The sequence below is a fragment of the Balaenoptera ricei genome, chromosome 16 (assembly GCF_028023285.1).
Source record: "Balaenoptera ricei isolate mBalRic1 chromosome 16, mBalRic1.hap2, whole genome shotgun sequence".
NCBI lineage: Eukaryota > Metazoa > Chordata > Mammalia > Artiodactyla > Balaenopteridae > Balaenoptera > Balaenoptera ricei.
In genome coordinates this window covers 25,274,072-25,301,933 of record NC_082654.1, presented here as the reverse complement: position 1 = coordinate 25,301,933, position 27,862 = coordinate 25,274,072, and the positions used below count along the sequence as shown (strand labels likewise).

Here is a 27,862-nt window from a genome sequence, read left to right as displayed (position 1 = left end):
AAATCTTCATTTCCAAATTTATGGTAAAGATTCCCAAATGAAGAGTTTATTGGCTTCAACTCTACAGAGCTTGTCAGCTTACCCTATCCCTCTACCTCCATAACTTTATTTTTCCCTGAGTTTTTACTTCAATTGATGACAGCACAAACTTCCACCATCCAGGTTAGAAACTTTGGAGTCATTGCTGATCACTCCCTTTCACATATAATCAATTATCAAGTCCTACCCATTCCATCACTCAGAGCTGTCCCCTCCTTTCTCTTCCCATGACTGCTGCATGGGCTCGTGCATTGTGGATAAGATCACAAGCCCTGAAGCCGGTCTTCCTGAGTCTGAGTCCTGGCTCCACCACCACCTACCTTCATGGCTTTGAACAAATACTTAACCTCATTGTGTCTCAGTTGTCTTATGTTTAAATTGGGCATAACAGTAGTCTCTACCTCATAAAAGTTGTCTGTAAGAATTAAATGAATGAACACGTGTCAAGTACTTAGAATACTGTCTATCACATGGTAAGGAATCCCTCAATAAATGTTGGCTATTGTTATGATTAATATCATTTCTTGCCTAAGTTACTATAATATTATAGTTTCCTAACTCATCTTTTTTATTCCATTCTCTTGCCTTTCTGCTCCAGCCTTCAGTGATGCCAGAGTCGTCCTCTAAAAACCAAGTCAAATCACACCAGTCACATCTTGAAAACATCTGATGATGTGTCATTAACTACAGAACAAAGTCCAGACTCCTTGGAATGATGTTCAGCGTGCTCCACTTCCTTTCAGACTTTGTCACCATGATCATCATCTAGTAAACTCTTTTTTTTTTTTTTTTAATTTATTTATTTATGGCTGTGTTGGGTCTTCGTTTCTGTGCGAGGGCTTCCTCTAGTTGCGGCAAGCGGGGGCCACTCTTCATCGCGGTGCACGGGCCTCTCATCACCGTGGCCTCTCCCATTGCGGAGCACAGGTTCCAGACGCGCAGGCTCAGTAGTTGTGGCTCACGGGCCTAGTTGCTCCGCGGCATGTGGGATCTTCCCAGACCAGGGCTTGAACCCGTGTCCCCTGCACTGGCAGGCAGACTCTCAACCACTGCACCACCAGGGAAGCCCCATCTAGTAAACTCTTATTTACCTGTTACACCAGACTTCTTACCATTCCAAGTGCCTTTGCTGAAACTCTTGTCCCAAGCTAGAATACCAACAAGTCCCATCCTCCACTACTTTAAGTCTTTGGAAAACTCTCCCCCAGTCCTCTGTGCCACCCCATCACTTCCACTCCTCTCTTCACACATGGCAGAATTAATTGCTTCTTCCCCTGAGCCTACGCAGCTCTCTGCTATTCCTCTTCCACTAAATTTTCTCCTTGACCTTTCCATGCTCCCACAGAGCCTAGGTTCAGCATCTTACACCTAGCAGGCACTCAATTTTTAAAAATCAATACATAGGGCTTCCCTGGTGGCACAGTGGTTGAGAATCTGCCTGCTAATGCAGGGGACACGGGTTCGAGCCCTGGTCTGGGAAGATCCCACATGCTGCGGAGCAACTAGGCCTGTGAGCCACAACTACTGAGCCTGCGCGTCTGGAGCCTGTGCTCTGCACCAAAAGAGGCCACGATAGTGAGAGGCCCACGCACCGTGATGAAGAGTGGCCCCCGCTTGCCGCAACCAGAGAAAGCCCTCGCACAGAAACGAGGACCCAACACAGCCAAAAATAAATAAATAAATAAATAAATAATTTTTAAAAAATCTAACAGAAAACAGAATATTGTGCAAAGGACAGGAATACATTATTAAAAAAAATCAATGCATAGATTTTAAAATATACATACATATTTGGTATGTAAAGCCAGAAAGAAAAGTATTAGTTCTTATTATTTATCACCTAAGTGCTATCTCACCTACCAAATCTGTGGTTTACCTGGGCATTTGGATGCACATTACTGCAAAAGCTGGATGTCATTTTGTTTCAATAGGAAACTCTAAAGATACATGGAACAAAACTTTCTTTAGATATCTTAATTAAATAGAGATCAAATGTTATTTTAAAAGTATTTCAGGGATAAACCAACCCAACATTCCTTTGTAGTAACATTAGAAACATTTAGCCATTTCATTAATTCATTAATTGATTCAAGAAGATTTATTTACCATCAACTATGTACCAAGTACATGTACCAAAACCTCTACATATGATGTGGGAATTCTCTTAAGTAACTTTGAACAGTTATTTAAATGTCTCTGTTTTAGAAAACATGCTACAAGTAATTGTTTCACCATAGCCCCATTTTCACAACTTTAAATTCTTTGGAATAAAGTGACCAATATTTTAAGTTAATAAGCATTCTACGTAAGTACCTATGAATCCAAGAATCTGAAATAAGCTTGAGGGTTTGGCATTGATAACAAAGACGTGTCCTTCTGATGTTCCAACTAATAGATACATTCCCCTCTGGTCATACCTAGAAAAGAAGAAATCTGATTATCAGATTCTACTTGTTTCACTAATAAGATGGTAAACAAATTTATTGAATGACAGCGTGGAGATACATCCAAAACCATTTATTCTTATGGTTTATGATTTTTAATATTATCAGACCTTATAAAAGGCAAGTGATTATATATAAATGTAATCATTACATTCTAGGCTAATACTGTTTCCCAATTGCAACTTATAAGTACATGGTCAAGAAGATTCACTAAAAATGGGTGACTATTTCATCATAAGTAAATGAAATATGACAGTAAAGCTTTCTTAATATTGCAAGTGGACATAAGCAATTGTCAAATTAGTGATGAGTGGAACATTCCAATGCCTCTCAGTACCCATCCTGGCAGAAAGAGGAAGAATGTAGTGAAATGTTTCTATCCTTTCATCAAATTGGAACAAGTGGGAAATGCAAATTAGGGTAAGAGAGAAAGATCTGAAAAAGGGGCACCAAAAAATATGGTACAGAGGAGCAGAATGTAAATGGAGGGAGACTACAGATCCTTCCCCACTGAGCCAGAGGCAGCAGAGCTTGTAGGAACAACACAGATGGTGGAAACCCAGCCCTTCCCGGCACTAGTTGAGTAATCTTGGGCAAATGCTTCCCTTAACCTCTCTGAACCTAAATTATCTCACTTGTGAAATAGGAACAAGCATAATACTTTTCTGAATGTGTGGCAAATATCACACTCAATAAGCTACAATGTGTGACAGCACCTCAAGCTGTAAAGCAGGGCATAAATGTCATTTCTTATTAATACTTACTATTATGATATAACGAAAGAAAGAATAATAACATGAATCTAAATCCAATGCTCTATGCTGTCTTCTTAAAAGTATTGCTTCAAAAAATTTGAAATCAACTAAATGTCCATCAGTATATTGTCTTTTAAAAATTATGGTATACCCATATAATGGAATACGATGTAGCTGTAAAAAAGAATGAGGAAGGTCTTCACGTGTGGATAGAAGACTTTCTCTAAGACATACCATTAAATGAAAAAAAAAATTGAGGTGCAGAACATTGTATACGGTTTGCTGCCCTGTAAGAGCCAAGGCAATGACTCTGGAGCCCAACTGCCTCAGTTCAAATCCTAAAACTTGCCATTTACTATGCGTGTAATATTAATTATTATTTAAATTCTTTGTGCATCATCTTCCTTATCTCTAAAATGGACACAATAAGAATATCTATCTCATGAAGTTAATACAACAGAAGTGCTTGGCACACTCTAAGTGCTTGATATGTATTCATATAATTAAAAGGAAGTACTTATCTTTTTTGCTTGTTTGTGAATAAAATATATCCAGAAAAAAGACATGAGAAATTGGTAACAGGCTGCCTCCAGCGAGGAGAACTGGGTATTCAGGGACAAGCGTGGGAAACTGTACCATACACTGCTCTGTACTTCTTAAAGGTAGAACTGAGTCAATATATTAATTTTCAAAACAACACATGTAAAACTTAAAATTAAAAGAAATTAGGGCTTCACTGGAATTCTCAACAGACAGGCCTGACAAAGTTGCTGCCAGAAGCAGGCATTACTTACAGGAGGTGCTGCACGGGCGATTCAGAGAGATAGGCTGTATGAACTGAGTGAGGGGATTCAACGTCCTGGATGTCGAGGAAGTGGACAAAGCCATCCTCGGTCCCCACGGCTGCAGAGAGGGAGGAGGGAGAGCAAGCCAGAACTGTTGCCTGTTTAAAATAAACGGCATATAGAAACAGACTCACAGATATGGAAAACAAACTTGTGGTTACCAAAGGGAAGAGACAAGGAGGGAGGGACAAATTAGGGGTGTGGGACTAACAGACACAAACTACTATACATAAAACAGATAAGCAACAAGGGTATACTGTAGAGCACAGGGAATTATACCTGCTATCTTGTAATAACCTATAATGGAGTATAACCTGGAAAAATACTGAATCACTATGCTGTACACCTGAAAATAACACAGTATTGTAAATCAATTACACTTTAATATAAAATAAAATAAAATAAAATAACCCCCCAGATGCTCAACTTCACTGTGCCAGAAAATGAAACCTGTTCTCCCTCACATAAGAATTCTACAGTTTATTTGAAAAGCCCGCAGAACAAGAAGAGTGGCAAGTGTCGTGTGGTATTACAAATTATACACTCAACATTCTTCAGCTAATCGATAGCATAAGATGTCACAGCAATCTGTACATCATACTCTTTTACCCTAAAATTAGAATGATAAAAATATAAGGAAATTGCTTGAACTTTAAACCATGGCTTCATTTTTATCCTTAAATGATTGCAAAATGATTATACCTGATAATAATGAAAAATAAGAAATTTAAAATATATTCCTAGCATCTTTTGGACATCTTTATAGAATGTTAGCGATTTTTAAAAATCAGCATTCATCTGCTGGATAATGGTAGATCCTGAGATGGGGGCATAACTGAGGAAGACTTAAGAAAATAACTATTGAGTTGGCCAAAAAGTTTGTTTGGGTTTTTCCATAAGATGTTACAGAACTTTTTGGCCAACCCAATATATCACTGGACCACGTGGCCTGTCACCAAAGAAATGCATCACAGATTCCTGCTTATGTCGCGATCATTTACAGAAGATGATGTCTAAGAGAATAAATTTTTTGTCATGATACTTAAGGAATCAGATTCATTCCTCTATAGTTGTCACTGACAAAGCCCACTGGGTTTCCCGGGAAAAATAAGATGGAATCTAGGTGGTAAGGTCTAACCTCTTCTTTTGTGCTTCATCTAGTTTCACTTGCTCATCGGGTGCTGTGTGCAGCAGTCTTGCACCCAGCACTTCAGACCAGGAAAGTGACACCTCAACTCCGAGGCCGTGTGGAGAAGTGCTGCCAATGACACCTCAATTCAAGATGGCGGCAGTGGCGGGCAGTGCGCAGAGACACTGCACCCAGAACTTGGATGTGAAGCCAGAGCAGCACAGCTGCACTAGCCCCGCGAGAGCTCCAACCCCCCACCCCGTCCCCGCAATGAGGAGAACCATATAGAGCATCCCCACCCATCCCCTGTCCCAAACACGTGTGCTCTAGAGCGAGAGCTCCCACCCCTCCGTTCTCTGATCAAAGAATAAAACTTTCCTTTGTTTCTGAACCAAACTCAGTCGCAATCTATTGGCACGGGCAACGCCAGAGAAGAGGACCCCTACTGGGGCCCAACTTGAAAGGGTTGGTAACGTAATTACATTTTGTAGTTTGTTTTGAATAAAATAATGGAATGTTAGAAATAGAAAAGATCTTAAAGAGATCATTGTTTTGCAGACTAGAAAACGGAGGCAAAGAAAAATGTAGCAATTTGCCCCAGGATCCCATAGCTTGTAACAAAGCTCAGAGGAAAACTCAGGTGTCCTGCCCCATTAGAATGCATGGTTTCCCCATTGAGCAGGTTTTCATTTTATTTTTTAAAGTGAATTTTCCAAGCCTTAACCAGTTTGAGACTTTAGTGGTATCTCAGTATGAAACTGGAAACAAAGTGGTGAGGGTTTGTTTTTTTTAGCTAAAAGCCTTTATGGGAGATCTCAGTGTGTGTGTCTGTGTGTCTGTGTTCCCTCAAAATAATCAGTTGAAATTACCCTCCATTCCAGGGCTATTGTGGACTAGGCTAAATATGTACAGCAATACTTGGAGGGGTCTTAGTTACCCTAGCAGGCACCATCAGGGGAAGCTAGTAGTGTTCAGGCATCCTGCCATCATGACGCTGAGCAGGGTTCTCTAAGGACCACTGCCTAAAATGTTCACGGGGAACACAGTCCCCAGCACAGGCAGGGAGATCTGGACTCAGCACTGCTGGGTCAATCCACTTATCATTTCCCCATGGGGCAGCAGTATCCTCCAGTAAGGAGAAACCACTGACTCTCCCCAGTAAGAGCTGAACTACATGAGTGTACAATGCCTGGTTTGGAGCTCAGTGAAGGGTTGTCTAATTAACTGTGACAGCTGTCTGAATCTCTCCCCTCTGATCAGAGGAAGGGAACATATCTGAAGCAGAAAGAGGGCCTTTTGGTGGTACCTACATCCCTCCTGATTATTATTATTATTAAGGTAAGTCCTGATTATACAGACCCTTGGGTGGGTTGTTAAACATCTGTATGTCTCTCATCTGTAAAAGGAGGTGTGATCAGATGAGCTTTAAGATTTTTCTAGTTCTAGTAATTCTAACAGAAATGAATACATATAAACCTTGTCACATAGATTATGGAGTCTACACATATTCTTTCAGGTAAGAATTTTTATCTTTACTTTTTTAGGATGAGTTTTTTATCTCATTGAATTTTATGCATCTTGTAATCCTCTTGCATCCTTTTGCATATTGTAATCCTCTTATGTGAGGTATGACGCTTCATCTTGTATTATAACTGAGATTTTAATTTATAATAGAGAAGGATTGTAACTTCTCTTCCTACTACGAAGACCCATAACTCATCTAGAACTGTGTAATACAGAAAATGATAATTTAAGAAAAAATAGCATTACCACTGTTTCTTGGTCTTTTTAAAAATATTATTTTATGTAAAATGCACCATGAACATGGTGGAAAGAATGGTATCACCTTATGGTAGGTTAGGGTTAGGTTTAGGTAAGGAATTGTGGTTTGCCACCCAGCATCAATACACCTTCCTTCTGGAAAATTTCTTGAATATCCATTGAGAAACCATTTCTCCCCTATTTTCAGGGTTGAGTGGAACAGATCTGACTCCCATTTCCATGGCTGATTTTAAGCCAGTTAGCATTTCTCATCCCCCTGTCTACAGTGATTAGTTCAGTGTTATTATTAAGACATTAGGAGGTATTTACTAAGCCTTCTGAAAAGGAGAAACTTCTCTTCTTTTCCTCCTCCCACTGTAGGAGGCTTTCTTCCCTGATGATCTGATGTGACGCTGGTACCTGAGGCATTTGGGTACCACTAAATGAAGCCTAAGATGAAACTAAAGACATAGTATACAGACAGAGAGGAAAACAAGATCCTTGGTAATATCATTTGAGTTTCTAGATCAAGCCACAGCTGAGCCCAGACAAACTCTATACTTTATAGTTGATTGAGTCAATAACCCCCACTTTTTAATTTTTGGCTCAAGCTGGTTAGAGTGGTACTTTTCTTTCATTTGTTTGTTTGTTTTAATTTATTTATTTTTGGCTGCACTGGGTCTTTGTTGTTGCACACAGGCTTTCTCTAGTTTCGGCGAGCGGGGCTACTGTTCACTGCAGTGCGCAAGCTTCTCATTGTGGTGGCTTCTCTTGTTGTGGAGCATGGGCTCTAGGCACGCGGGCTTCAGTAGTTGTGGCATGCGGGCTCCAGTAGTTGTGGCACGCAGGCTCAGTAGTTGTGGCTCGCGGGCTCTAGAGCACTGGCTCAGCAGTTGTGGCGCACAGGCTTAGTCGCTCCGCAGCATGTGGGATCTTCCCAGACTAGGGTTTGAACCCATGTTCCCCTGCATTGGCAGGCGGATTCTTATCCACTGCGCCACCAGGGAAGTCCCTTTCTTTCATTTCTAACCAATCCTCTTGAGGTTAGATGGGGCCATTTATCTAGTTACTGCCAAGGAGATGTTTCATTTTTTAGTAAAAGCACTTAATTGCTAATTCAAGAACTTCCAGCACTCTTCCCATACCATGGCACTGAGGAGCTATTAGCTGGTGGAGCCTCTGTCGACTTTGTTCCCTGAAAGGTCGTGTGGAGCAGAGAACCTTTCAATCCACAATGAACTTACAGCCTCAGTGAGATATAAACCATTAGGGTTTCAGGAATAACTGCCACCACAGAAAATCTTGTTCTTTCCCATACACCAGTAGAGTATCTTATGTTCCACTCTCTGGGCTGTGGAATATAATTTATACACAAGAATTACTCTAATATATAAGGTAAAAATGCAATAAGGCCTCTGTAATGAGTATTTCCACAGACTATTGACATGTGAATATGAAAAAGTAGGTTGGAGTAGAATTCAATATATATATTTTAAAATTCATTTATAAGGCACACTTACTGGGATATTCAGATAAATCTTGCTGACACAAGCACCATCCTCTATACCCCAAACACAAACTTCTCCTGACTGTGTGAGAGTCTGTAAAAGAAAGAAAAAGAAAACTCAAATGGAAAACAAGACTTTGCTATGGGAGTATGTTCTAAACTCCTTTCTAGTATGTCACACACTAAAATGATTTAGTATAAAATTTCATTTTATTTATGTGGATTAAAATTACTTTACAATTTCAACGTCAATACTTCTGATTTGACAAAAATTAACTATTACCTTTAATGCAATTTAAGTAACACATAATAACTAATTAGGATTAGAAAAGTGAAATAAAGGTTTTTTTCTCTGTGTAACATAATTGAAATAAGTTACTTGGAAATTCAATGAATTTCCTAGTGAATAAGCCTAGGAATAGAAAATCACCATTGGTATTTTAAACAATTAATAGACTTTGCTTTTAAGAGCAGTTTTAGGATTACAGAAATTTTGAGCAGGAAGTAGAGAGTTGCACTTCCCTCCCTGCCCTTCCCAATATCCATACAATTTTCCCTGTTACTAACATCTTGCACTATTGTGGTGCATTTGTTAGAATTGATGAGCCAATATTGATACAGTGTTATGGACTAAAGCCATAGTTTACCTTAGGGTTTACTCTTTGTGTTATACATTCTATGGGTTTTGACAAACGTACGATGACATGTAACCACCATCACAGTATCATACAGAATAGTTTTACTGCCCTAAAAATCCTCTATGCTTCACCTCTTCATCCCTCCCTCCCTTCCCACTGAACCTCTGGCAACCACTGATTCTTTTTAGTGTCTCCACAATTGTGCCTTGTCCAGAATGTCTTACAGAGGGAACCATACAGCTTTCTCAGATTGCCTTCTTTCACATAGCAATATGCATTTAAGGTTTCTCTATGTCTTTTCATGGCTTTATAGCTCATTTCTTTTTAGTACTGAATAATATTCCATTGTATGGATGTACCACAGTTTGTTTATTCATTCTCTTATTGAAGGACATCTTGATTGCTTCCAAGTTTTGGCAATTATGAATAAAGATGCTATAAGCATTCACATGCAGATTTTAGTGTGGGCATAAGATTTCAACTAATGTGGGTAAACACTAAGAAGCCCAATTGCTGAATCATATGGTAAGAGTATGTTTAATTTTGTAGAAACTGCCAACTGTCTTCCAAAGGGGCTGTACCATTTTGCCTCAGTAGTGAATGAGGGTTTCTGTTGCTCCATATCCTCACTAGCACTTTGTACTGTCAGTGTTTTGGATTCTAGACATTCTAATAGGTGTGTAGCATTGTTTTAATTTGCAATTCTCTAATGACGAAAAATGTTGAACATCTTTTCATCTTTCTTATTTGCCACCTGTATACCTTCTGTGTTAAGGTGTTTATTCAGATTTTTTTTGCCCATTTTTCAATGGGGTTGTTTATTTTCTGATTGTTGAGTTTTAATAGTTCTTTGTATATTTTGGATGCCAGTATTTTATCAGATATATGTTTTGCAAAGATTTTTCTTCCAGTCGGTGCTTTGTCTTTTCTTTCTCTTAACAGTGTCTTTTGCAGAGCAGAAGTCTTTAATTTTGATGAAGTCCAGCTTATCAATTTTTTCTTTCATGGATTGCATTTTTGGTGTTGTGTCTAGAAAGTCATTACCAAACCCAAGGTCACTTAGATTTTTCTCCTATGTTATCTCCTAGGAGTTTTACAGTTTTGTATTTTACATTTAGGTCTACAATCCATTTTGAGTTAATTTTTTGTGAAGGGTGTAAGATCTGTGACTAGATTTTTTTTTTTGGCATGTGAATGTCCATTTGCTCCTGCACCATTTGTTGAAAAAAACTATGCTTTCTCAATTAAATTGCTTTCGCATATTTGTGAAAGGTCAGTTGACTATATTTCTAGACACTGTTCCATTGATCTGTTTGTCTAATTCTCTCACGAATATCATACTGTCTTGATTACTGTAGCTTTATAGTAAATATTGAAATTGGGTAGTGTTAGTCCTACCCAATTCTACAATCAGTAAGTTCTAGAATCAATAAGTTCTAGAAGCAGTTTATTGATATCCACAAAATAATTTACTGGAATGTTGATCGGAATTGCATTGAATCTATAAGCCAAGTTAGAAAGAATCAACATCTTAATAATACTGAGTCTTCTTACCCATGTACATGAAACATTTATGCATTTATTTAGATCTTGTTTGATTTGTTTCATCAGAGTTTTATAGTTTTTCTCATATATATCTTGTACATATTTTGTTATATTCCTATTTTACTTTTTCAGTGCTAACGTAAATGGTATTGTGTTTTAAATTTCAAATTCCAATTCTTCACTGTTTGTATAAGAAAGCAATTGACTTTTGTATATTAAACTTGTACCCTGCAACCTTGTTATAATCACTTAGCTCCAGAAGGATTTTTTATTGATTCTCTGGGATTTTCTACATAGACAATCAGGTCATCTAAGAACAAAGTTTTATTTCTTCCCTCGCAATCTTAATACCTTTTATTCCCCACCCCACCCCCCTTTTTTTTGTCTTACTGCATTAGCTAGGACTTCCAGTTGATTTCATTAAGGTTTTTTTTTTTTTTTTAAAGATGTCCTTTATCAGATTGAAGAAGTTACCCACTCTTTGTTGTTTGCTGAGAGGTTTTGTTTTGTAATGTTATTATTTATTCAATTTATTTAATAGATATAGGCTCAGATTATTTATTTCTCCTTGTATGAGTTTTGGTAGATTGTATCTTTCAAAGAATTGGTCCCTTTCATCTAATTATCAAATTTGTAGGCATAGAGTTGTTCATAATATGGTTGGCCCTCTGTATCTGTGGGTTCTGCATCTGCAGATACAGAGAGCTGACTGTACTATGCCATTTTATATAAAGGACTTGAGCATTCGTGGATTTTGGTATCCACAGGGAGTCCTGTAACCAATCCCCCATGGATACTGAAGGATGACTGTACTCTTTTTATTATCCTCTTAATGTCCCTGGGGTCAGTAGTAATGACCCCTCCTTAATTTTCATTTCTGATGTTAGTAATTTGTAACTCCTCTCTCTCTCTCCCTCCTCCCCCCACTGCCTCATTAACTTGGCTAGAAGTTTATCAATTTTATTGATCTTTTTAAAGGACCAGCTTTTGGTTTCTTAGATTTTCTCTACTGATTTCCTATTTTTAGTTTCATTGCATTCTGCTCTCATATTTATTATTTATTTTCTTCTGCTTACTTTGGATTTAATTTTGGTTTTTTTTTTTTTCTATTTCCTAAAGTGGGGGCTTCGATAATTGATCTTAAACATTCTTCTTTTCTAATATATGCATTGAATGCTATAAATTTCCCTCTAAGCCCTGTATTCACTGCAAAATCCCATAAATCTTGATATGTAGTATATTCATTTTCATTTAGTTCAAATTTTTAATTACTCTTAAGACTTCTTTGAGCCATGTGTTATTAGAAGTGTGTTGTTTACTCTCCAATTATTTTGGGGTGGGGGGAGTTTCCAGCTACCTTTCTGTTATTTACTTCTAATTTAATTCCATGTAGCCTGAGAACGTATTTCTTTTAAATGGTTAAGGTATGTTTTATGACCAAGAATGTGATCTATTTTGGTGGATAATTCATGTGAGCTTGAGAAGAATGTATATTATGCTATCATTTGATGAGGTAGTCTATAGATGTCAATTAGATCCAGTTGACTGATGGTATTGTTCAATTCACCTATGATTTTGATCTTCTGCCTGCTGGTCTGTCTCTCTGAAAAATTTCTTTTAACATTCCTTGCAAGGCAGTTCTGCTAGTGACAAATTCCCTCAATTTTTATTTGTCTGAGAAAATATTTTTTCCTTCACTTTTGAAGGATAATTTTGCTGGATATAGAATCCTGGGTTGTTTTTTTTTTTTCTTTCAACACTTTAGATATTCACTCTACTTTTGCTTACATGATTTCTGAAGAGCAGACCACTGTGATTCTTATCTTTGTTTCTTCAAGGGTAAGGTTTTTTTTTTCCCTTTGGATTTTTTTCAAAATTTTTACTTTGTTTTAGATTTTCTATAGTTTGAATATAACAAGCTTTGGTGTAGATTTTTTGGTATTTATCCCGCTAGTGTTCTCTGAGCTTCCTGGATCTGTCATTAATTTTGAAAAATTCTCAGCTATTATTACTTGAAACATTTCCTCTGTTCCTTCCTTTCTTTCTTCTCCTTCTAGTATTCCTATTATGTGTATGTTATACCATTTATAATTGTCCCATTTTCTTGGATATTCTGTTCTTTCTTTTTCATTCTTTTTTCTCTTTGCATTTCAGTGTTGGAAGGTTCTACTGACATTTCTTTAAGCTTATTGATTCTTTCCTTTGCAATATTCAGTCTATTGATGAGCCCACCAAAGGCATTCTTCATTTCTGTTACAGTGCTTTTTATTTCTAATATTTCTTTTTTTCTTTCTTAGAGTTTTCATATCTCTGCTCATATTATCCAGTCATTCTTTCATGTTGTCCACTGTTTCCATAAGAATCCCTAGTATATTAATCATAGTTTGTTTTAAATTTCTGGCCTGATAATTACAACATGTCTGTCATATCTGAGTCTAATTCTGATGCTTGCTCTGTCTCTTCTGTTGTTGCCTTTTGGTATGCCTTATAATTTTTGTTCAAAGCTGGACATGATGTACTGGGTAAAAGAATATGAATTAAATAGGCTGTAGTGTGAGGTTTGTTTATCTGGCTAGGAGTTAGACTGTGTTTACTGTTTGCTGTAGTTGAATGTGTCAGAAACTAAAATTTCCTCTGGTGTCCTTGTTTTGGTCTGAGATGTGCAGTTTCTCCAGTTGTAATCCCCCTGGGTACTGGCTCCAGTGGTGGTTTCTACTTCTGGGCATCTGCTCCAGTAAGCTGTAATTCTTTGCATCTGCCTGTCTGTCTCTATAATTTTGGGGGGAGTGGTTTTCCCTATGACCTCAATTCTCTGATGGGTCTAAGAGGAATTGTTGATTTTAAATTTATTCAGTTTTTTTCTTTTTTTTTTAAAGATATATTAATTAATTTATTTAATTTATTTATTTTTGGCTGCATTGGGTCTTTGTTGCTGTGCACGGGCTTTCTCTAGTTGCAGCGAGTGGGGACTACTCTTCATTGCGGTGCGTGGGCTTCTCATTGCAGTGGCTTCTCTTGTTGCGGAGCACGGGCTCTAGGCACACGGGCTTCAGTAGTTGTGGCTCGCAGGCTCTAGAGTGCAGGCTCAATAGCTGTGGTGCATGGGCTTAGTTGCTCCGCGGCATGTGGGGTCTTCCCCGACCGGGGCTTGAACCCGTGTCTCCTGCATTGGCAGGTGGATTCTTAACCACTGAACCACCAGGGAAGCCCAACTCAGCTTTTTTCTTGTTGTGAGGTTCTTTACATGCTGGACTGGAAACCCAAAGTTCATATTCATTTTTACAGATAATTTTTACTCTTTCACAGGATCAAGACTGAAAGCAGCTTAAAGTAACTGCAATGTGATACTATTTAAATTCTGTTTCTTGAATACTAGGGAGTGGGTAACATGATACTGTGGATCAAGTATCTAAATCCTAAACATGAAAATCTTGTATTAAACTTTTTTATTGAGTTGAAACAACCCTAAAAACAGACATAATTCTTATCAGAGAACATCTGGAAGAAAAATCACTTAATCAGAATCTGAAGATTGGAAGAAACCTTAAGTGTTACCTATTCCATAGTCTATGTGTTTTTATTTGCTAGAACTCCCAAAATCTTAATGGATTTGTTGATGAATCATATGAAAAGTGAAATATGTTTCTTGAGATCAACTAAAAGTAAGCAGTTAAACACCAGAAAAAAAATTTATTTTCTGCATGTAGAGGGAAGGTTTTTTTTTTTTTTTTCCTAAGTAGACTGAATACATGTTTTGTGCATGGCAACTACTTCATTTTCATTTTCAGATTGGGCTGCATTACTCTGAGAGGGTAAACACTAATAGTTTAATAAGTGTTGACAACTCATTAGCAATGAATGTGTTTAACCATCTGGCTTGGAAAGCCTGGATGGTGAATACAAACAGGATGGCTCCTACAGGGAACTCTGCTCAATATCATGTAGCAACCTAAGTGGGAAAAGAATTTGAAAAAGAATAGATACATGTATATGTATAAGTGAATCACTTTACTGTACACCTGAAACTATCACAACATTGTTAACTATACTCCAGTATAAAATAAAAAGTTTAAAAAATAAAAACAAACAAACAGGATGGCTCCTAAGATTTTCATTGCTTTGGTCATGTTCAGAGACTTAATATTACGAAGTCACAATATGACAATGTCATTCTAACTGGGGAGTAGATTTGATGATGGAAGTGGTTGGCATTTCTACAACATCTTCAAGAGTACCCTCGGGGGACTTCCCTGGTGGTCCAGTGGTTAAGACTTTGTGCTCCCAATCCCAATGCAGGGATTTACAACAGGTTGCACATGAACTTCCAAAATCTTACCCTTAAATCCTAATGTGAAACAATTCAATATTCCTTACCATGCAGTATTCATTTCCAGGTGTGATAAAGTCTGTTGCCTGAAATTTCCCATCACAAGCCGCTAGGAGTTTTTCAAAGGTTGGCTCCTCATCAAAAGTGTAAATATAAATAGATCCCTATAAATATACCAAAAAAAAAAAAATAATGTAATTGTTGTGTGTTCAGTTCAACAAATAGTTATTAAATGCTTACTATGAACAAGGCACTGTGTTAGAAAAGGTAGTGGGAAAGTAGAGATAAACTCAGTAAGGCCCTGACCTTGAGGAGCTTAAAATATAAATGTTTATTGATTCATTCATTCATTCCTCAATTAAAATAATCAATAAATAGGACTTTCTTCTTTTCTCCATTTCCAAGCATTTTTTAAGATTACAATACATAACAAAGCACTTTTTCCTGACTTTAAAAATAATGTCTATTTATGCAGAAAATTTGGAAAATGTAGAAAACCAGAAAAGTTGTTAAGATGAACTAACTTCTATCACATACTAGACCACGGTGGGCACTAACAAAAACTTTTAAATGTACATTTGTGAAAATTGTAGAGGTGTGTCTGAAGCTGTTACTTATGACTTGTTTATCATTCTCAGGTTCCAAATTCACCTCTCCAAAAAATCTATCCTGTACATTATGCATCCCTGCCAAGTAACTGTAATACGGTATGTTTATTTAACTAGCAATAAGAAGTCTGCTTTCAACTGATCACAAGTTCTTCAAGTTTACTTCAGTTAAACATGAATATTTTCGTTCCTGTTTATCTAAAAAATACAACTCTGTAAAGTCTAAAATTTGGTAGGTATTTACTGATTTTACCTTTCATTCATTTACCTTTCATTAATTCCTTCAACAAATATTGAGTGGATACACTGTGCCAAACACAGCTCTGGATGCTGGGGCTGCATCAGAGGACAAAACGGACAACAGTTCCCTGCCCTTATGGAGCTTACATTCTACTGGGGAATTTGGTCAATGCATAAGATTTCTAAACAATATACATTGTAAGTTAAAGAGCAATAATTGTAAGAAGAAAAAAATAAAGCAGGGAAAGAGGATATGACATGGCAAAATAAGAGGGTGAAATTCTAAACTGAGTGGCCAAGAAAGGCTTTACAGAGAAGGTGTGTTTAGAGAAAAGACTTGAAGGAAATGAGGAAGGGATTCATGTGGATTCTGTGGGAAACGCATTCCAGACAGAAGGAACAGCCAGTGCAAACACTCTGAGGGAGGAGCATGCCTGGTGCGTATAAGCAAGCGGCATGATGACCAGCATGACTGAAGCAGGGTGAATAAGAAGAGTCGTGGGAAATAAGGCCAGCGTGGGGAATGGAGTCCACATCATGAAGGGCCTTGTAAAGCATAGTGAACATTTTGGCTTTTACTCAGAATAACATGGGGAATCACTGGCGGGCTCTGAGTAGTAGAGAGAGATGCTTTGCTCACTTTGGCTGCTATGTTGAGTACACATAGTCTATTCTATCATGTACTGAGAAAAGTATATTAAAATCTCCTATTGAGATCATGATTTTGTTTTTCCTTGTCATTGTGTCATGTTTTGCTTTATATATTTTGAGGCTATTTTATTTGGTACATATATATTTTAAAAGTTTATGTATTCCTAGTGAATTTAACCTTTTACTATTCTAAAATAAGCCCATTTATCCTTAGTAATGATTTTTGCCCATAAGTCTTTTTTGCCTAATATTAACATATCTCCAAAGGCTTTCTTTTGGTTAATGTTTGCATGATATATCTTTTCCCATTTTCTAAATTTACTTTACTTTTTAGTTTTTAATTTACTTTCAATGTTACTGTATTTTTAAAAGTTTACTTTCAATCTTATGCTTTAGATATGTCACTTGAAAACAATGCAGTTAGGTTTGGATTTTTTTTTAATCAAATATGGTAATCTTTGCCTTTTAACTAGACCAACTATTCTGTTTTGCTTTAATTGTAATTACTAGTATATTTGAGATTAAACATTACATTTAATTTATGCTTTCTGTTTTCTCACTTGTTTTGTGTTTCTTTTTCTCTCTTTTCTTACCTTGTTTTGGGTTGTTTTTTTTTAACATTTCACTTCCCCCCTCTATGATGTGGAAATTTCATCAGATGTTTCAGTTCTTTTATGGTTACCTTAGCAGTCAGAACATGCATACTTAACTTATAAATATCAGAAGTTACTTAAAACATTTACTCTCCTCCCAGGCAATAAAATAAACTTGAAATACATTATTCCATTTACTCCTTTCCCTCCAACTTACATTATTGTTGTCTGGAATTTTAATTCAATGTTATTTTTAAACCCAACTTTGAATTATTTGTGTTGTTTTATACAGTCAGTGTTCACGTACATTTCTCTACACATTTACTACTGCTCTTCATTCTTTTTGCATCACAGTCCTTCCACCTGGGGTCATTTTCCTTCTGCCTGAAGTACATTCTTTAGAATTTTCTCTAGTGATGATGTGCTAACAAACTCTCAATTCTGGAGTGTCTAGAAAGTCTTTTTTTACCCCTGTACTGAAAAGTATTTTCCCTGAGTATAGAATTCCGGGTGGTAGTAACCTTACTTCACTAAATCAGGGGTCAGCAAACTTTTTCTATAAAAGGACAGCTAGTAAATATACTAGGCTTTGCAGGCCACGTGGTCTCTCACAACTACTTAATTCTATCATTGTTGTGTGAAAGCAGCCATAGACAATACATAAACAAGTGGGTCTGACTGTGTTCCAGTAAAACTTTATTTACAAAAACAAGCAGCAGGCTGGTTTTGGCCCATGGGTCCAAAGTTTCCTGACCCCTGCACTACATGGAAGATCTCATTCCACTCTTTCTTACTTACATTATTGCCAGAGTAGTCAGCTGTTAGTGTAACTGAAAGTCCTTTGAAATAATCTGTTTTTTTCTCTGACTGCTTTTAAGATTTTCTCTTTGTCTTTGGTTTTCAAAAATTTCACTTTGTTAAGTCTAAGCGTGTATATCTTTCCTGCTTGGGATTCACTGGGCCTCTTGAAGCTGTAAATTCATGCCTTTAATCAGTTCTGGAAAATATCTCTTTAAATATTGCCTCTGTCTCACTCTCTCTCCTCTTTGGGATTCCAATCAAATACATGTTAGATCTTTTCACTGTATCATTCATTTCTCTTACCCTCCCTTCTGTATTTCCCATACTTTTGTCTCTTGGGTTCATTCTGGACAACTTCTTCTGATCTATCTTCCAGTTCATTGATTCTCCAGTCTTCTGTCAGACATATTCATTTAATTTTTTCTTTGTTAGTATATTTTTCTTTTTTAGAACTTCTATTTGTGTCTTTCTCCCTTCTGTTATGTTACTTTTTTTATTGTTTCCTGTTCTCCATAGATATTTTAAATTTGGCATTTATTAAAACATCATTAGCACAGTTTAACTTCTGGTAATTACAGAAAAGTCTTTCCATATTTAAATTTAAATTTCTTTTAGGCAGAAAATCATTGAACTTTACTTGTAATTCATCTAAAATCATTGCCTAACAATATAAACTAATATATCCTGACCTAGGAGTCTTCCCAACAGTATAATTCAGGTGGGCATTTGATTTTATCCTGTATTTATTTCCCTCCCTTCTTCTTTTACAGAACCTGTGTTTTCCTTAGAGAACCACCCATGACCCCAGTCTCAGTTCATGTTTGGGTGGACTGACTCTACCCAGGGTCCAAGGGTAGTCATGTGACTTAGGCCTGGTCAATGAGAGTTTAGAATCCCTCTGGACATAGTACTTGACCCAGGGGTAGAGAGGTGACCCAAGTTAGTACAATGAGTCTAGATTCCAGGACATCTTTTTCCAACTGGTATCTTTCTACCAGGGTCACCAAGAGGATAAAAATACAAAATTGGAGTTGCAGAAGACTCTCTTGACACCACAGGGGCGAGTCTGCATAGAAAAGGAGGAAGCAGAGAGGAAACAGAGCCAAGATATGGCAGAAAAACAAGGCATGCAGCATCATGGGAGCTCCTGGATTTATATCAATTCCTTGCTTGCTTTCAGTTATACACACAAAAACAAACAAACAAACATCCCTCTGTTATTTAGGTCTTTTAAATTGAGTATTTTTTCATTTGCAAGCTAAAGAGTCCTGACTAGTAGTGTATCATTCTGCAACACACTCTGCCCTTCATTCCTGTCATGCAATGATGATAATAATAATATCTGAAATTTCATGTCAAGAAACCACCATCTAGCATACCTTGTCTGTCTGAATCAGCAACATTCTGTAACTGGGAGAAAACATCAAATGTTCCACAGGCCCTTCAACCTCAAGAAAATCCTCTACTTTGTAATTTGTATCTTTAATAAGAAAAGAATACACAAAGCCATCCTAGAGACCAAAAACAATGAGATAAATGAATAAAATTAGTCTTGATCAATGCATAGTATTCAATATACTTTCCTCATCAAACAAGCTAAGAATTATTGATTACCATCTACTATTCATTTTTGGAATCATCATCTATGTTTACATTATCTAGAATGCCCTGGCTTCTTACCTTTATTTAGCCAACTTTTAACCATGTTTCCTGGTCAATTTTCAATTTTATCTCTTTTGTGACATATTTTTCAATTACCTAAAATTTTACTGATCTCTCCTTTCTTTGAACTTCTTTAGCATTTATCTTCTTAACACATTCTTCATTATATAGGAGGTGGGGCAGATGAGGCAGAGTTTATCATGTGGCTGGTATCCAGAAGTCTCCTTACTTCAAAGACCTTAGCCTTAATGTATGTATAATCATCATTACGTGCATTTCCTAAATCTCTAAATGACTCAAAGGTAGAGAGTGTGCTGTTTATTTTCTTTTCTAGTTTTTCACACAGCGCAAGAAACAGGGCAAATATCCAGTAAAAAAGGGTTGGTTAAATGTTGATCAGTTAGTTGTAAACAGCTTTAGGTTAATTTAACTACTCTCAAGAAAAACTTAAGTTATTTTTACAGTAATGAAAAGGCTTTGGGCAAATTTACCCATCATTTCTAGATTAGACCCCATAATAACTAAGAGTAGGCATTTGTGAGATGGCTGGGTTCAGACTTGAGACCTGGGGGGAGAAATGTGCAAGGTGCTTTCTCCAAGCCCATCATCATTCTCCATCCCTCACCAGAGCAGATGTTCCAATCTCTCCTTTAAACTAGGTTAAAAAAACACACCAAGGGTGGCCTTGAGAAGGACAAATGCAGACTAAATGTAGGAGGAAGTAGTCCGTTGCAAGGTTGGGGAGAGGAGATTACAAGCTACATGTAGGTTAATGAGCTCCAGATTGTTTCTTGTTGGTGGAGCTACATCTCTCATTCTGACATCATTGCCTAGCTGCCCTTAGGTTCCTGGAGATGTGATCTGTGGCAAAAGAAGACACAAAGCTAACAGTGTTCTGGGACGGCTACCAGTAGACCTGAGATTTTAGTGTAGGTCGGCTCCAAACCTTAGCATTGATTACAACCACATGGAAATGTAACCTGGTCTGACCTCTTTTCATACTTACTGAGGCTATGTGCCCTAATAAATGAGAGCAAGAACTTTGGAGTTTGCCACACCTGGGTTCAAGTCCCAGCTTCACCACTTACTGGCTGGTGAACTCTGTAAGACTCGACTCCTTCGTGTGTGTGTGTGTGTGTGTGTGTTTGGGGGGTTGGATTTTTTAATCCTGTTTTTGCTTATTTGCAATAAGATAGACATATGATAGATCATTATACTGTTATCTGTAATTTTGTATATATTTGAAACTCTTCATAATAAAAAGTTTTACAATAAACATCTCCCCAAAACAGAATTTTAATTAATAATCTGACAGAACTTGACATCCCAAATTATGGCTCATCATAGTAAATGGCAGCAAATGGAAATTGTATATTTTCTTTTTTTCTCTATTTGAAATAAGTTTTTAACTATTTTTTAATTGAAGTATAGTTAATTTACAACGTTGTGTTAGCTTCAGATGTTTGTATATTTTCTTTAAAGCAATTAATTTTGAAGAAAAAAATACATTACAATTCCAGAAGCAAGCACGCCTCCCTTCTGATACACCATGGTGACTGGACTGACAAAATTTCTTCCAACTTTGGAAAAGAAAAACAAGGTAAAACAGGTGACACATAATTAAAAGTGCTGTACAGAGTAATTAATCTCACTTGCTTTCCTAGGACTATTCATTTCTTTGTAATTCTTCTTTCCACAAATCAACTTCCTATCAGGATATGTGCTATGCTTCTCAAACAATGAAGAATAAAAGCTGCTTTGCAATGACTACTGATGTAAATCACACAGTTTTTTTTTTTTTTTAAGGTTCTGTATCATCAGATCTATGGAAGTAACATTGTGGAATTATATAGTTAATATATTTTCTTTTTTAGGAAAGCAATTATCAGAGATTTTAAGGGGTCAGAAAGAAAAAAGACAAAAACTATATTATTATTAAGCTGTATACTTAAGATTTGTACATTTTATGGTACATAAATTTATACCTCAGTAAATAAAACACAGTGGACTTAAAAGAGTAAAAAGAAAAAGTGATCTATAAGAACTTTGTTATTAATAAAATATTGTCCTGGGGAAAGTAACAAAAAGCATATTACCTTTTATGTAGATAAACTGCAAGAACTACAAGATCAAAGGCTCAGAGACATGTATCAGACTTTTACTTACTGAACACTACTTGCTTGGCATTTTGCCAGATGCTAAGACACATACTGTCGTTTCTTCCAAAGACTATTCACCCCAGCAGTCTCTTCTTTCCAATCCAACTGCCACTAGAGTCCAGGTTGCTATGACTCCTGGCCTAGTCTAGGTGCCTGCTACTTATAGCCACCCGCTTCTAGGATTGTGCTTCCCTGAACTATGGATAATTAATCTCCCCAAGCACAACTCCAACTGGGGTACATACCCATTCAGGAGTTGATGTCAGTCCACTGTCAGCTGAATTAAGTATAAATGCCTTAGTCAGACATTCAAGGTCAGATATGGTATCAGATAGATGTCCCTTTGTTCCCCACTATTCCTGCATAACACTCGATGCTCCAGACAAACTGGACCACTTCTTTTTCTCAGCCTTCCCCATGTTTTCCTGTTTATGCAGATACCATTGCCCCAAATTCCACCTACCCTCATCTCTGTCTGTGAACCCATCCTTTAAGGGCTATTTTAAATGCCGCCTACAAAATGACTTAACTTGGCAGTTTTCCCTCATCTGAATTCCCAGAGCACTTTATGAAGTTCTCCTCACATCTTAATTTTCCTGGCTGCAATTGTTTGTCAACTTGTCTTATTCTCTTTAATAAAATATAAATCAGCACCTTGAAGGTGCTGATTATGAGATTATGTATTTGCCACCGATGTCAACTCGGAGGCACCTTGCTTAGTGTCCTCCACATTGTAGAAGCTAGGTAAATATTTATTTGAAAGTATTTATAATATATCATGAAAATAATAAGAAATAGTGTACAGGAAGGAAATACTGAACAATATAAGACTACATACAGGGACTTCCTTGGTGGTCTACTGGTTAAGACTCTGCGCTTCCACTGCAGGGGGCGCAGGTTCGATCCCTGGTCAGGGAACTAAGATCCAGCATGCCGCGAGGTGTGGCCAAAAAAAAAAGACTACATACAACTAAGTCCTAAATTGTGTAAAACATTATAAGTGTGATACGGATTTGGAAATGCGAAACATTGTTCGATAATTCACTTTACAAACACACAGAAGTGCCAATTTACTCCCTAGCAATCTCTGGAATTAAACTATAGAGCCAAAGTTTGAGTAAGTCACAGTTCCTAACTTCAAAGAGTTGGTGACTAGTGGCAAAGACAGACAGGCACATGGGGCGTTGTAGTGTAACAACACAGGATGAGGCTCTAACAGAGAAGTGAGTCTGATGGAACCCCAGATGGGGCACCTGATTTTGCCTGTAGGTTGGGGTGAGGACAGAGGAAGGCTCCAGAATGGATAATTTCGCCAGGTAGACAAGGAAGAGAAGGGCGTCCTAGACAAAGGTAACTACCAATGCCAGCAGGCAGAATTTAGAGAGAGCACAGGAATGATGAGAACTTCTAAAAGGATCAAGCGGGAGAGCTGAAACTGGAAAGATAGGCCAGAAAAGAGGCTTAGTTTTTAGAGAGCTGAGAGATGGCATTGTGGACATGAGATCAGAGGGTGGACTGGGCCTGGAGAGTACAGGTCACAGTAAAGGGAAGAGAGATGGGGGCTGGGGTAGGAAAGTTGAACCTAATGGCTTCACTTTCTCCGTGGAGTGAGTCAGGGAACAGGAGAGGGAGCAGATAAGGGACATGCAGCTGGGGAAAACTTGCTGTAGGATGTGGTGTTTGAGCTGGGAACTGGAGGATTCAGAGAGTAAGGTGGCAAGGGAATGAGCTGGGTGGTATGTCTGTAAAATGATGGGAAGAAATGACTGGCTAGATCAGGAAACTCATGCTGGGGAGTAGCAGGAAATAATATTAATGGCGTGGGTAAGATTAGATTAGAGAGGGCTTGAAATCAAGGCAAAGTAGTCCTTGAGTTATATGTTTAAAATGGTCTTCAAGAAACGCGGTTTGGCAGGGATGAGATGCCTGATTTGGGTCACTTGCGGATTAAGGTCAATGAAGTCAGCCCTAAGGTTGCTGCAGAAATCAAGGTGTGAAAGAATAAGAGGAAATGGAGTGGAGAGTGCCTTGGTCAGGTTGGAGAACTTGCCCTGGTGAGAATCCCTTCTCAAAGTGTCTACACGTAGCCCCCCACAAGGTGACATTGGCTTCTCTGACTCAGGCCCAACTCTGGCCACAGCTGATGGGACCAGGAATGGACACCAGATCCAAGGAGAATAGGTCAGATTCTCTCAGAAGTTCTAACCAAGCAACAAAAAGTAATTTTCAAGACGGCAGTTGGTCTTAAAAGAAGGTCTTGTGGAGAAAGGGTCACTGTGGAAGGCATATTAGCTGATTAAACACACAGGCATATGTATGGGAAAGGATATAGCATAGTAGTTAAGAACTTGGACTCCGAAGTCATTGTCTGGGTTCAGGTGTCAGCTCCATAATTTACTAGTTATGTGAATTTGGGCATGTTTCTTAACCTCTTAATGCCTCCATTTCCTCATCTATATTATGAAGATAAAAATGTATTTCCTTACAAATTTGTTTTAAGGATTATGTGAAATATACATATAGAGTGATAGCAGAAAGCCTAGAGCATAGAGCACTCAATAAACATGTTAGCTACAAGAAACATACAGAGGGCTCGGTAATAAACTAGAGGATAAAGAAGGAGGAATCAAAGATGTCTCTAGAAAGAGAAAAATAGGGAACACAACATCCACTGTCAAGTACAAAACCATCACCAATGGCTACACTTCTGGGAAGATAAAGCAAAGCAGTTTCTTACCCCTTGGTGGTCCGTCTTCTATCTTATTAAGCACAGTTACCTTCAAGTTTTCTCCACTAATCATTAAAAGATGACCCTCTTCACAGCCAACATATAGGTCACTTGTTGGAGTCCAGCAGTGCATAGTCGGGTGAAGCAAAGCATATAGATCATCTTTAGGCTTCAAGGAAAGATTTAAAACCTTGTGTTAAGACAACAGTCATAGCTTAAGAGCCAGAGAAATACTCAGCAAAAACAATTTCCAAGACAAAACAGACGAATATGCCGTGGCTTCTCTGGTTATGGAGCACGGGCTCTACGCGCGCTGGCTCAGTAGTTGTGGCGCCCGGGCTTAGTTGCTCTGCGGCATGTGGGATCTTCCCGGGCCAGGGCTTGAACCCGTGTCCCCTGCATTGGCAGGAGGATTCTTAACCACTGCACCACCAGGGAAGTCCCACAAAATTCTTGAGTAATAACGTCTACACTGTTTCTTGGTGGACTTTTTGATATCTTGGATCTAAGAGTCATTGTCTAAAGTCATTGTTTAGCTAAAATCACACCATTTGAGGAAGATTTTGGTCAACCTTTCCCCTCCTGGTTCTGCAGGGGGACATGAATGTGATTTTCCTTGAGTGGCTATGCAGAGGTTGGCCTCGATCCTCTGCTTGGTTAACTCTCACGGGGAATAAGAGGACACTTTGTCTGCCTCTGGTAGCCTCTCTAGTTCATGAAACATCCTACTTGACTTTGATTCCATGGAAAACTCAGAGAGAAATGCACAAAATCTTTGGGACGTACCTAGAAGAAATGTTAGTTTTGGGAACTAAAAATAATATGGACCAAGGGTCTAAGGCAAATTTTTCCTGTAAAGGACCAGGTAGAGAATAGGCTTTGCAGACCACATAGGTCTCTGTCACATATCCCTTTTTTTTTAAAATCACTTAAAAATGTAAAAAACAGTCTTAGCTTGAAGCCATGTAAAAGCAGGTGACAGTTTGCTGATCTGTTCCTTAGATGATAGTATCTCAGTGTTATGCCCCCTGCAGCCTTAAACACTGTGTCCAGCAGGGGAGAGGTCACTCCTCCTTTCTGTCCACACAGAGCAGGCCTCCTTGTAAGTCCTGGACCATCTGCTTTCCTTTCCAGAGGTCAAAATAGCCATGGCAGCTATTCTGGGCATGTGCCCTCCACAGCACTGATTAAGATCCTGAATTCAGGGTACCATAACATGGCATATCATAACACACCATACCATAACATAACATAAAACATGGCTTTCTTTCCTTTCTATTTAAACAAGTCAAACATACTACCTTACTTTTATTTATTTATTTACAGATGTATTTGCTTGTAATATAACATTTAGTACTATATTAGTTTTTTTTTAATGCTATACTATTATTTAGAATTGCATTAGCTACAACATAACGTCTTTGCTTTCTTTAGGCATCCTTACAGCCATAGGAACAGAAAACATTTTTTAATAATATTTTTATTTGTTTCTAATTATAAAAGTGGTACATCCTTATTTGGGACAGAAAACATTTTTAATAAGCTAATGGCCAAATTAACAGAATTCTTAAATTCCTTGAGAGCTCCATATGTATTTCATTCCTTTATTCATTCATCTAACAAATACTTATGCTACATAACAGGCACTGTTCTAATTACAGGGATGTAGCAGTGAACAAAATACACACACACACACACACACACCCCTGCCCTCATGGGGCTTACATCCTGGTGAGGGAAAACAGAGTAAAAATAAGTTAAGAAGTTAAATATATGGAATGTTATGTGTTGAAAGTGCTGTGGGAGAAAAATAAAGCAGGGGAAGGTGGAATAGGTTTCATAGTTGGGGAATAACTGTAAACCTATATAAACAGCCATTTTTTCATTCAAAACTCTTCGATAATGCAAGCCACCGTTGTAATAAATACTCAGTTATTTGAATAATATATACTGCTCTTTAATTTAGGAAAGGTTTACAGATTCAAGGTAAAGCAGGTGTAGCACTGCCAAAGTAACTACTCTGCTGGATTCCCAACTGATATAAATTTGTTGCATAATTGATATTTCCACAAACATTTATTGGGTGTTGATTATATAGCAGGTATTGTGCCAACTGCTAAGAGAACCCTCTTCTCAATAGGATAATCACCTATCGAGGGAAGAAGTAGTATCAACAAACATCAGAATCAGAAAACATAGTAGGCTATAGGAGAAGAGTGTTTAAATATTAAAGAGAATCTATGAGAAAGCAATTTGTTCTTCTTGGTGGAGTGAAGGAAGTGGACAGAGAGAGAACTATCATTTGGGATGAACCTGGAAATATGACTAAGGCAGAAATCATACATAGGAGCACTCCACAGGATAATTTTTTTAAAGGATACATTGTCTTTAATTGTATGATTGGCCTATTTCATGCCCTCATAGCCTTGGATTGTTAGAAAATAAATACTTGAGTAACAATTTCGCCACCCAGTGGGCAGGAAAAAAAAGGGGACAAAACCACTCAAAAGGATTAAACTGTTGCTGATTAATGACATTTTTGTGGTGTCTAAACTGAGATTTGACTCAGAGGGAAAAGAGTTACTCACTGACTACCATTATTATTATTATTTTTTTTTTTATTTATCTATTTTATTTTATTTTTGGCTGTGTTGGGTCTTTGGTTCATGCGAGGGCTTTCTCTAGTTGAGGCAAGTGGGGGCCACTCTTCATCGCGGTGCGGGGACCGCTCTTCATCGCGGTGCGCGGGCCTTTCACTATCGCGGCCCCTCCCGTCGCGGGGCACAGGCTCCAGACGCGCAGGCTCAGTAGTTGTGGCTCACGGGCCCAGCTGCTCCGTGGCATGTGGGATCTTCCCAGACCAGGGCTCGAACCCGTGTCCCCTGCATTAGCAGGCAGATTCTCAACCACTGTGCCACTAGGGAAGCCCTGACTACCATTATTTAATCATCATTATTTAAAAGTTGCCTGGGTTGTCTTGATGACCTTAGACTATAAATCACAAAAAGACAGACTCTTACCTCGTATGGCAATGGGCTCAAAAATCTTTAAAAAACCACATATATCTGGTTCTCACAATACCAGTGAATCTGTATGTATGCCATAGAAGGTGAGGATTAAAACTTGGAATTTTCTTGCCTTGGTATACTAAACTAGTATTGTGTGTGGCTTTTCTTACTTTAAGATAAACCTGGGCTTGTCTTCCTATTACTTTTCTTTCATCAGTAAATATGTTCTGTGCCATTTAAAAATGAATGTAATATTATGTGGTGCAAGCAGATGTGCAATAATTTTCAATCCTGGAAACTGAGAATTTTAAAAGAAAAGGTGCCTATAGTGTTTAAAAGTATTTGTTGGTAACACCACCTCCTTGTTCAGTCCTCTGGAATCAAACATTTTGATCACTTGAGGATCAAATATAAAAAACTCA

At 37.8% G+C, this 27,862-nt stretch overlaps 1 protein-coding gene across 9 annotated transcripts in view; it reads right to left on the bottom strand.

Moving 5' to 3' along the window:
• CFAP43 (cilia and flagella associated protein 43) overlaps nucleotides 1-27,862 on the bottom strand; it is a 103,111-nt gene that overhangs the window by 54,722 nt on the left and 20,527 nt on the right. For 8 of the 9 annotated variants that reach the window (XM_059900165.1, XM_059900169.1, XM_059900166.1 and 5 more), the window contains 7 exons: nucleotides 24,442-24,601; nucleotides 21,058-21,125; nucleotides 19,263-19,394; nucleotides 15,038-15,154; nucleotides 8,494-8,574; nucleotides 4,033-4,181; nucleotides 2,353-2,456 (listed from right to left, as the gene is read on the bottom strand). In XM_059900165.1, the coding sequence (XP_059756148.1) occupies nucleotides 2,353-2,456; nucleotides 4,033-4,181; nucleotides 8,494-8,574; nucleotides 15,038-15,154; nucleotides 19,263-19,394; nucleotides 21,058-21,125; nucleotides 24,442-24,601 (811 nt within the window). Of the gene's footprint in view, nucleotides 1-2,352; nucleotides 2,457-4,032; nucleotides 4,182-8,493; nucleotides 8,575-15,037; nucleotides 15,155-19,262; nucleotides 19,395-21,057; nucleotides 21,126-24,441; nucleotides 24,602-27,862 lie in introns of those variants that run through there. The other variant, XM_059900173.1, reaches the window with a different exon arrangement.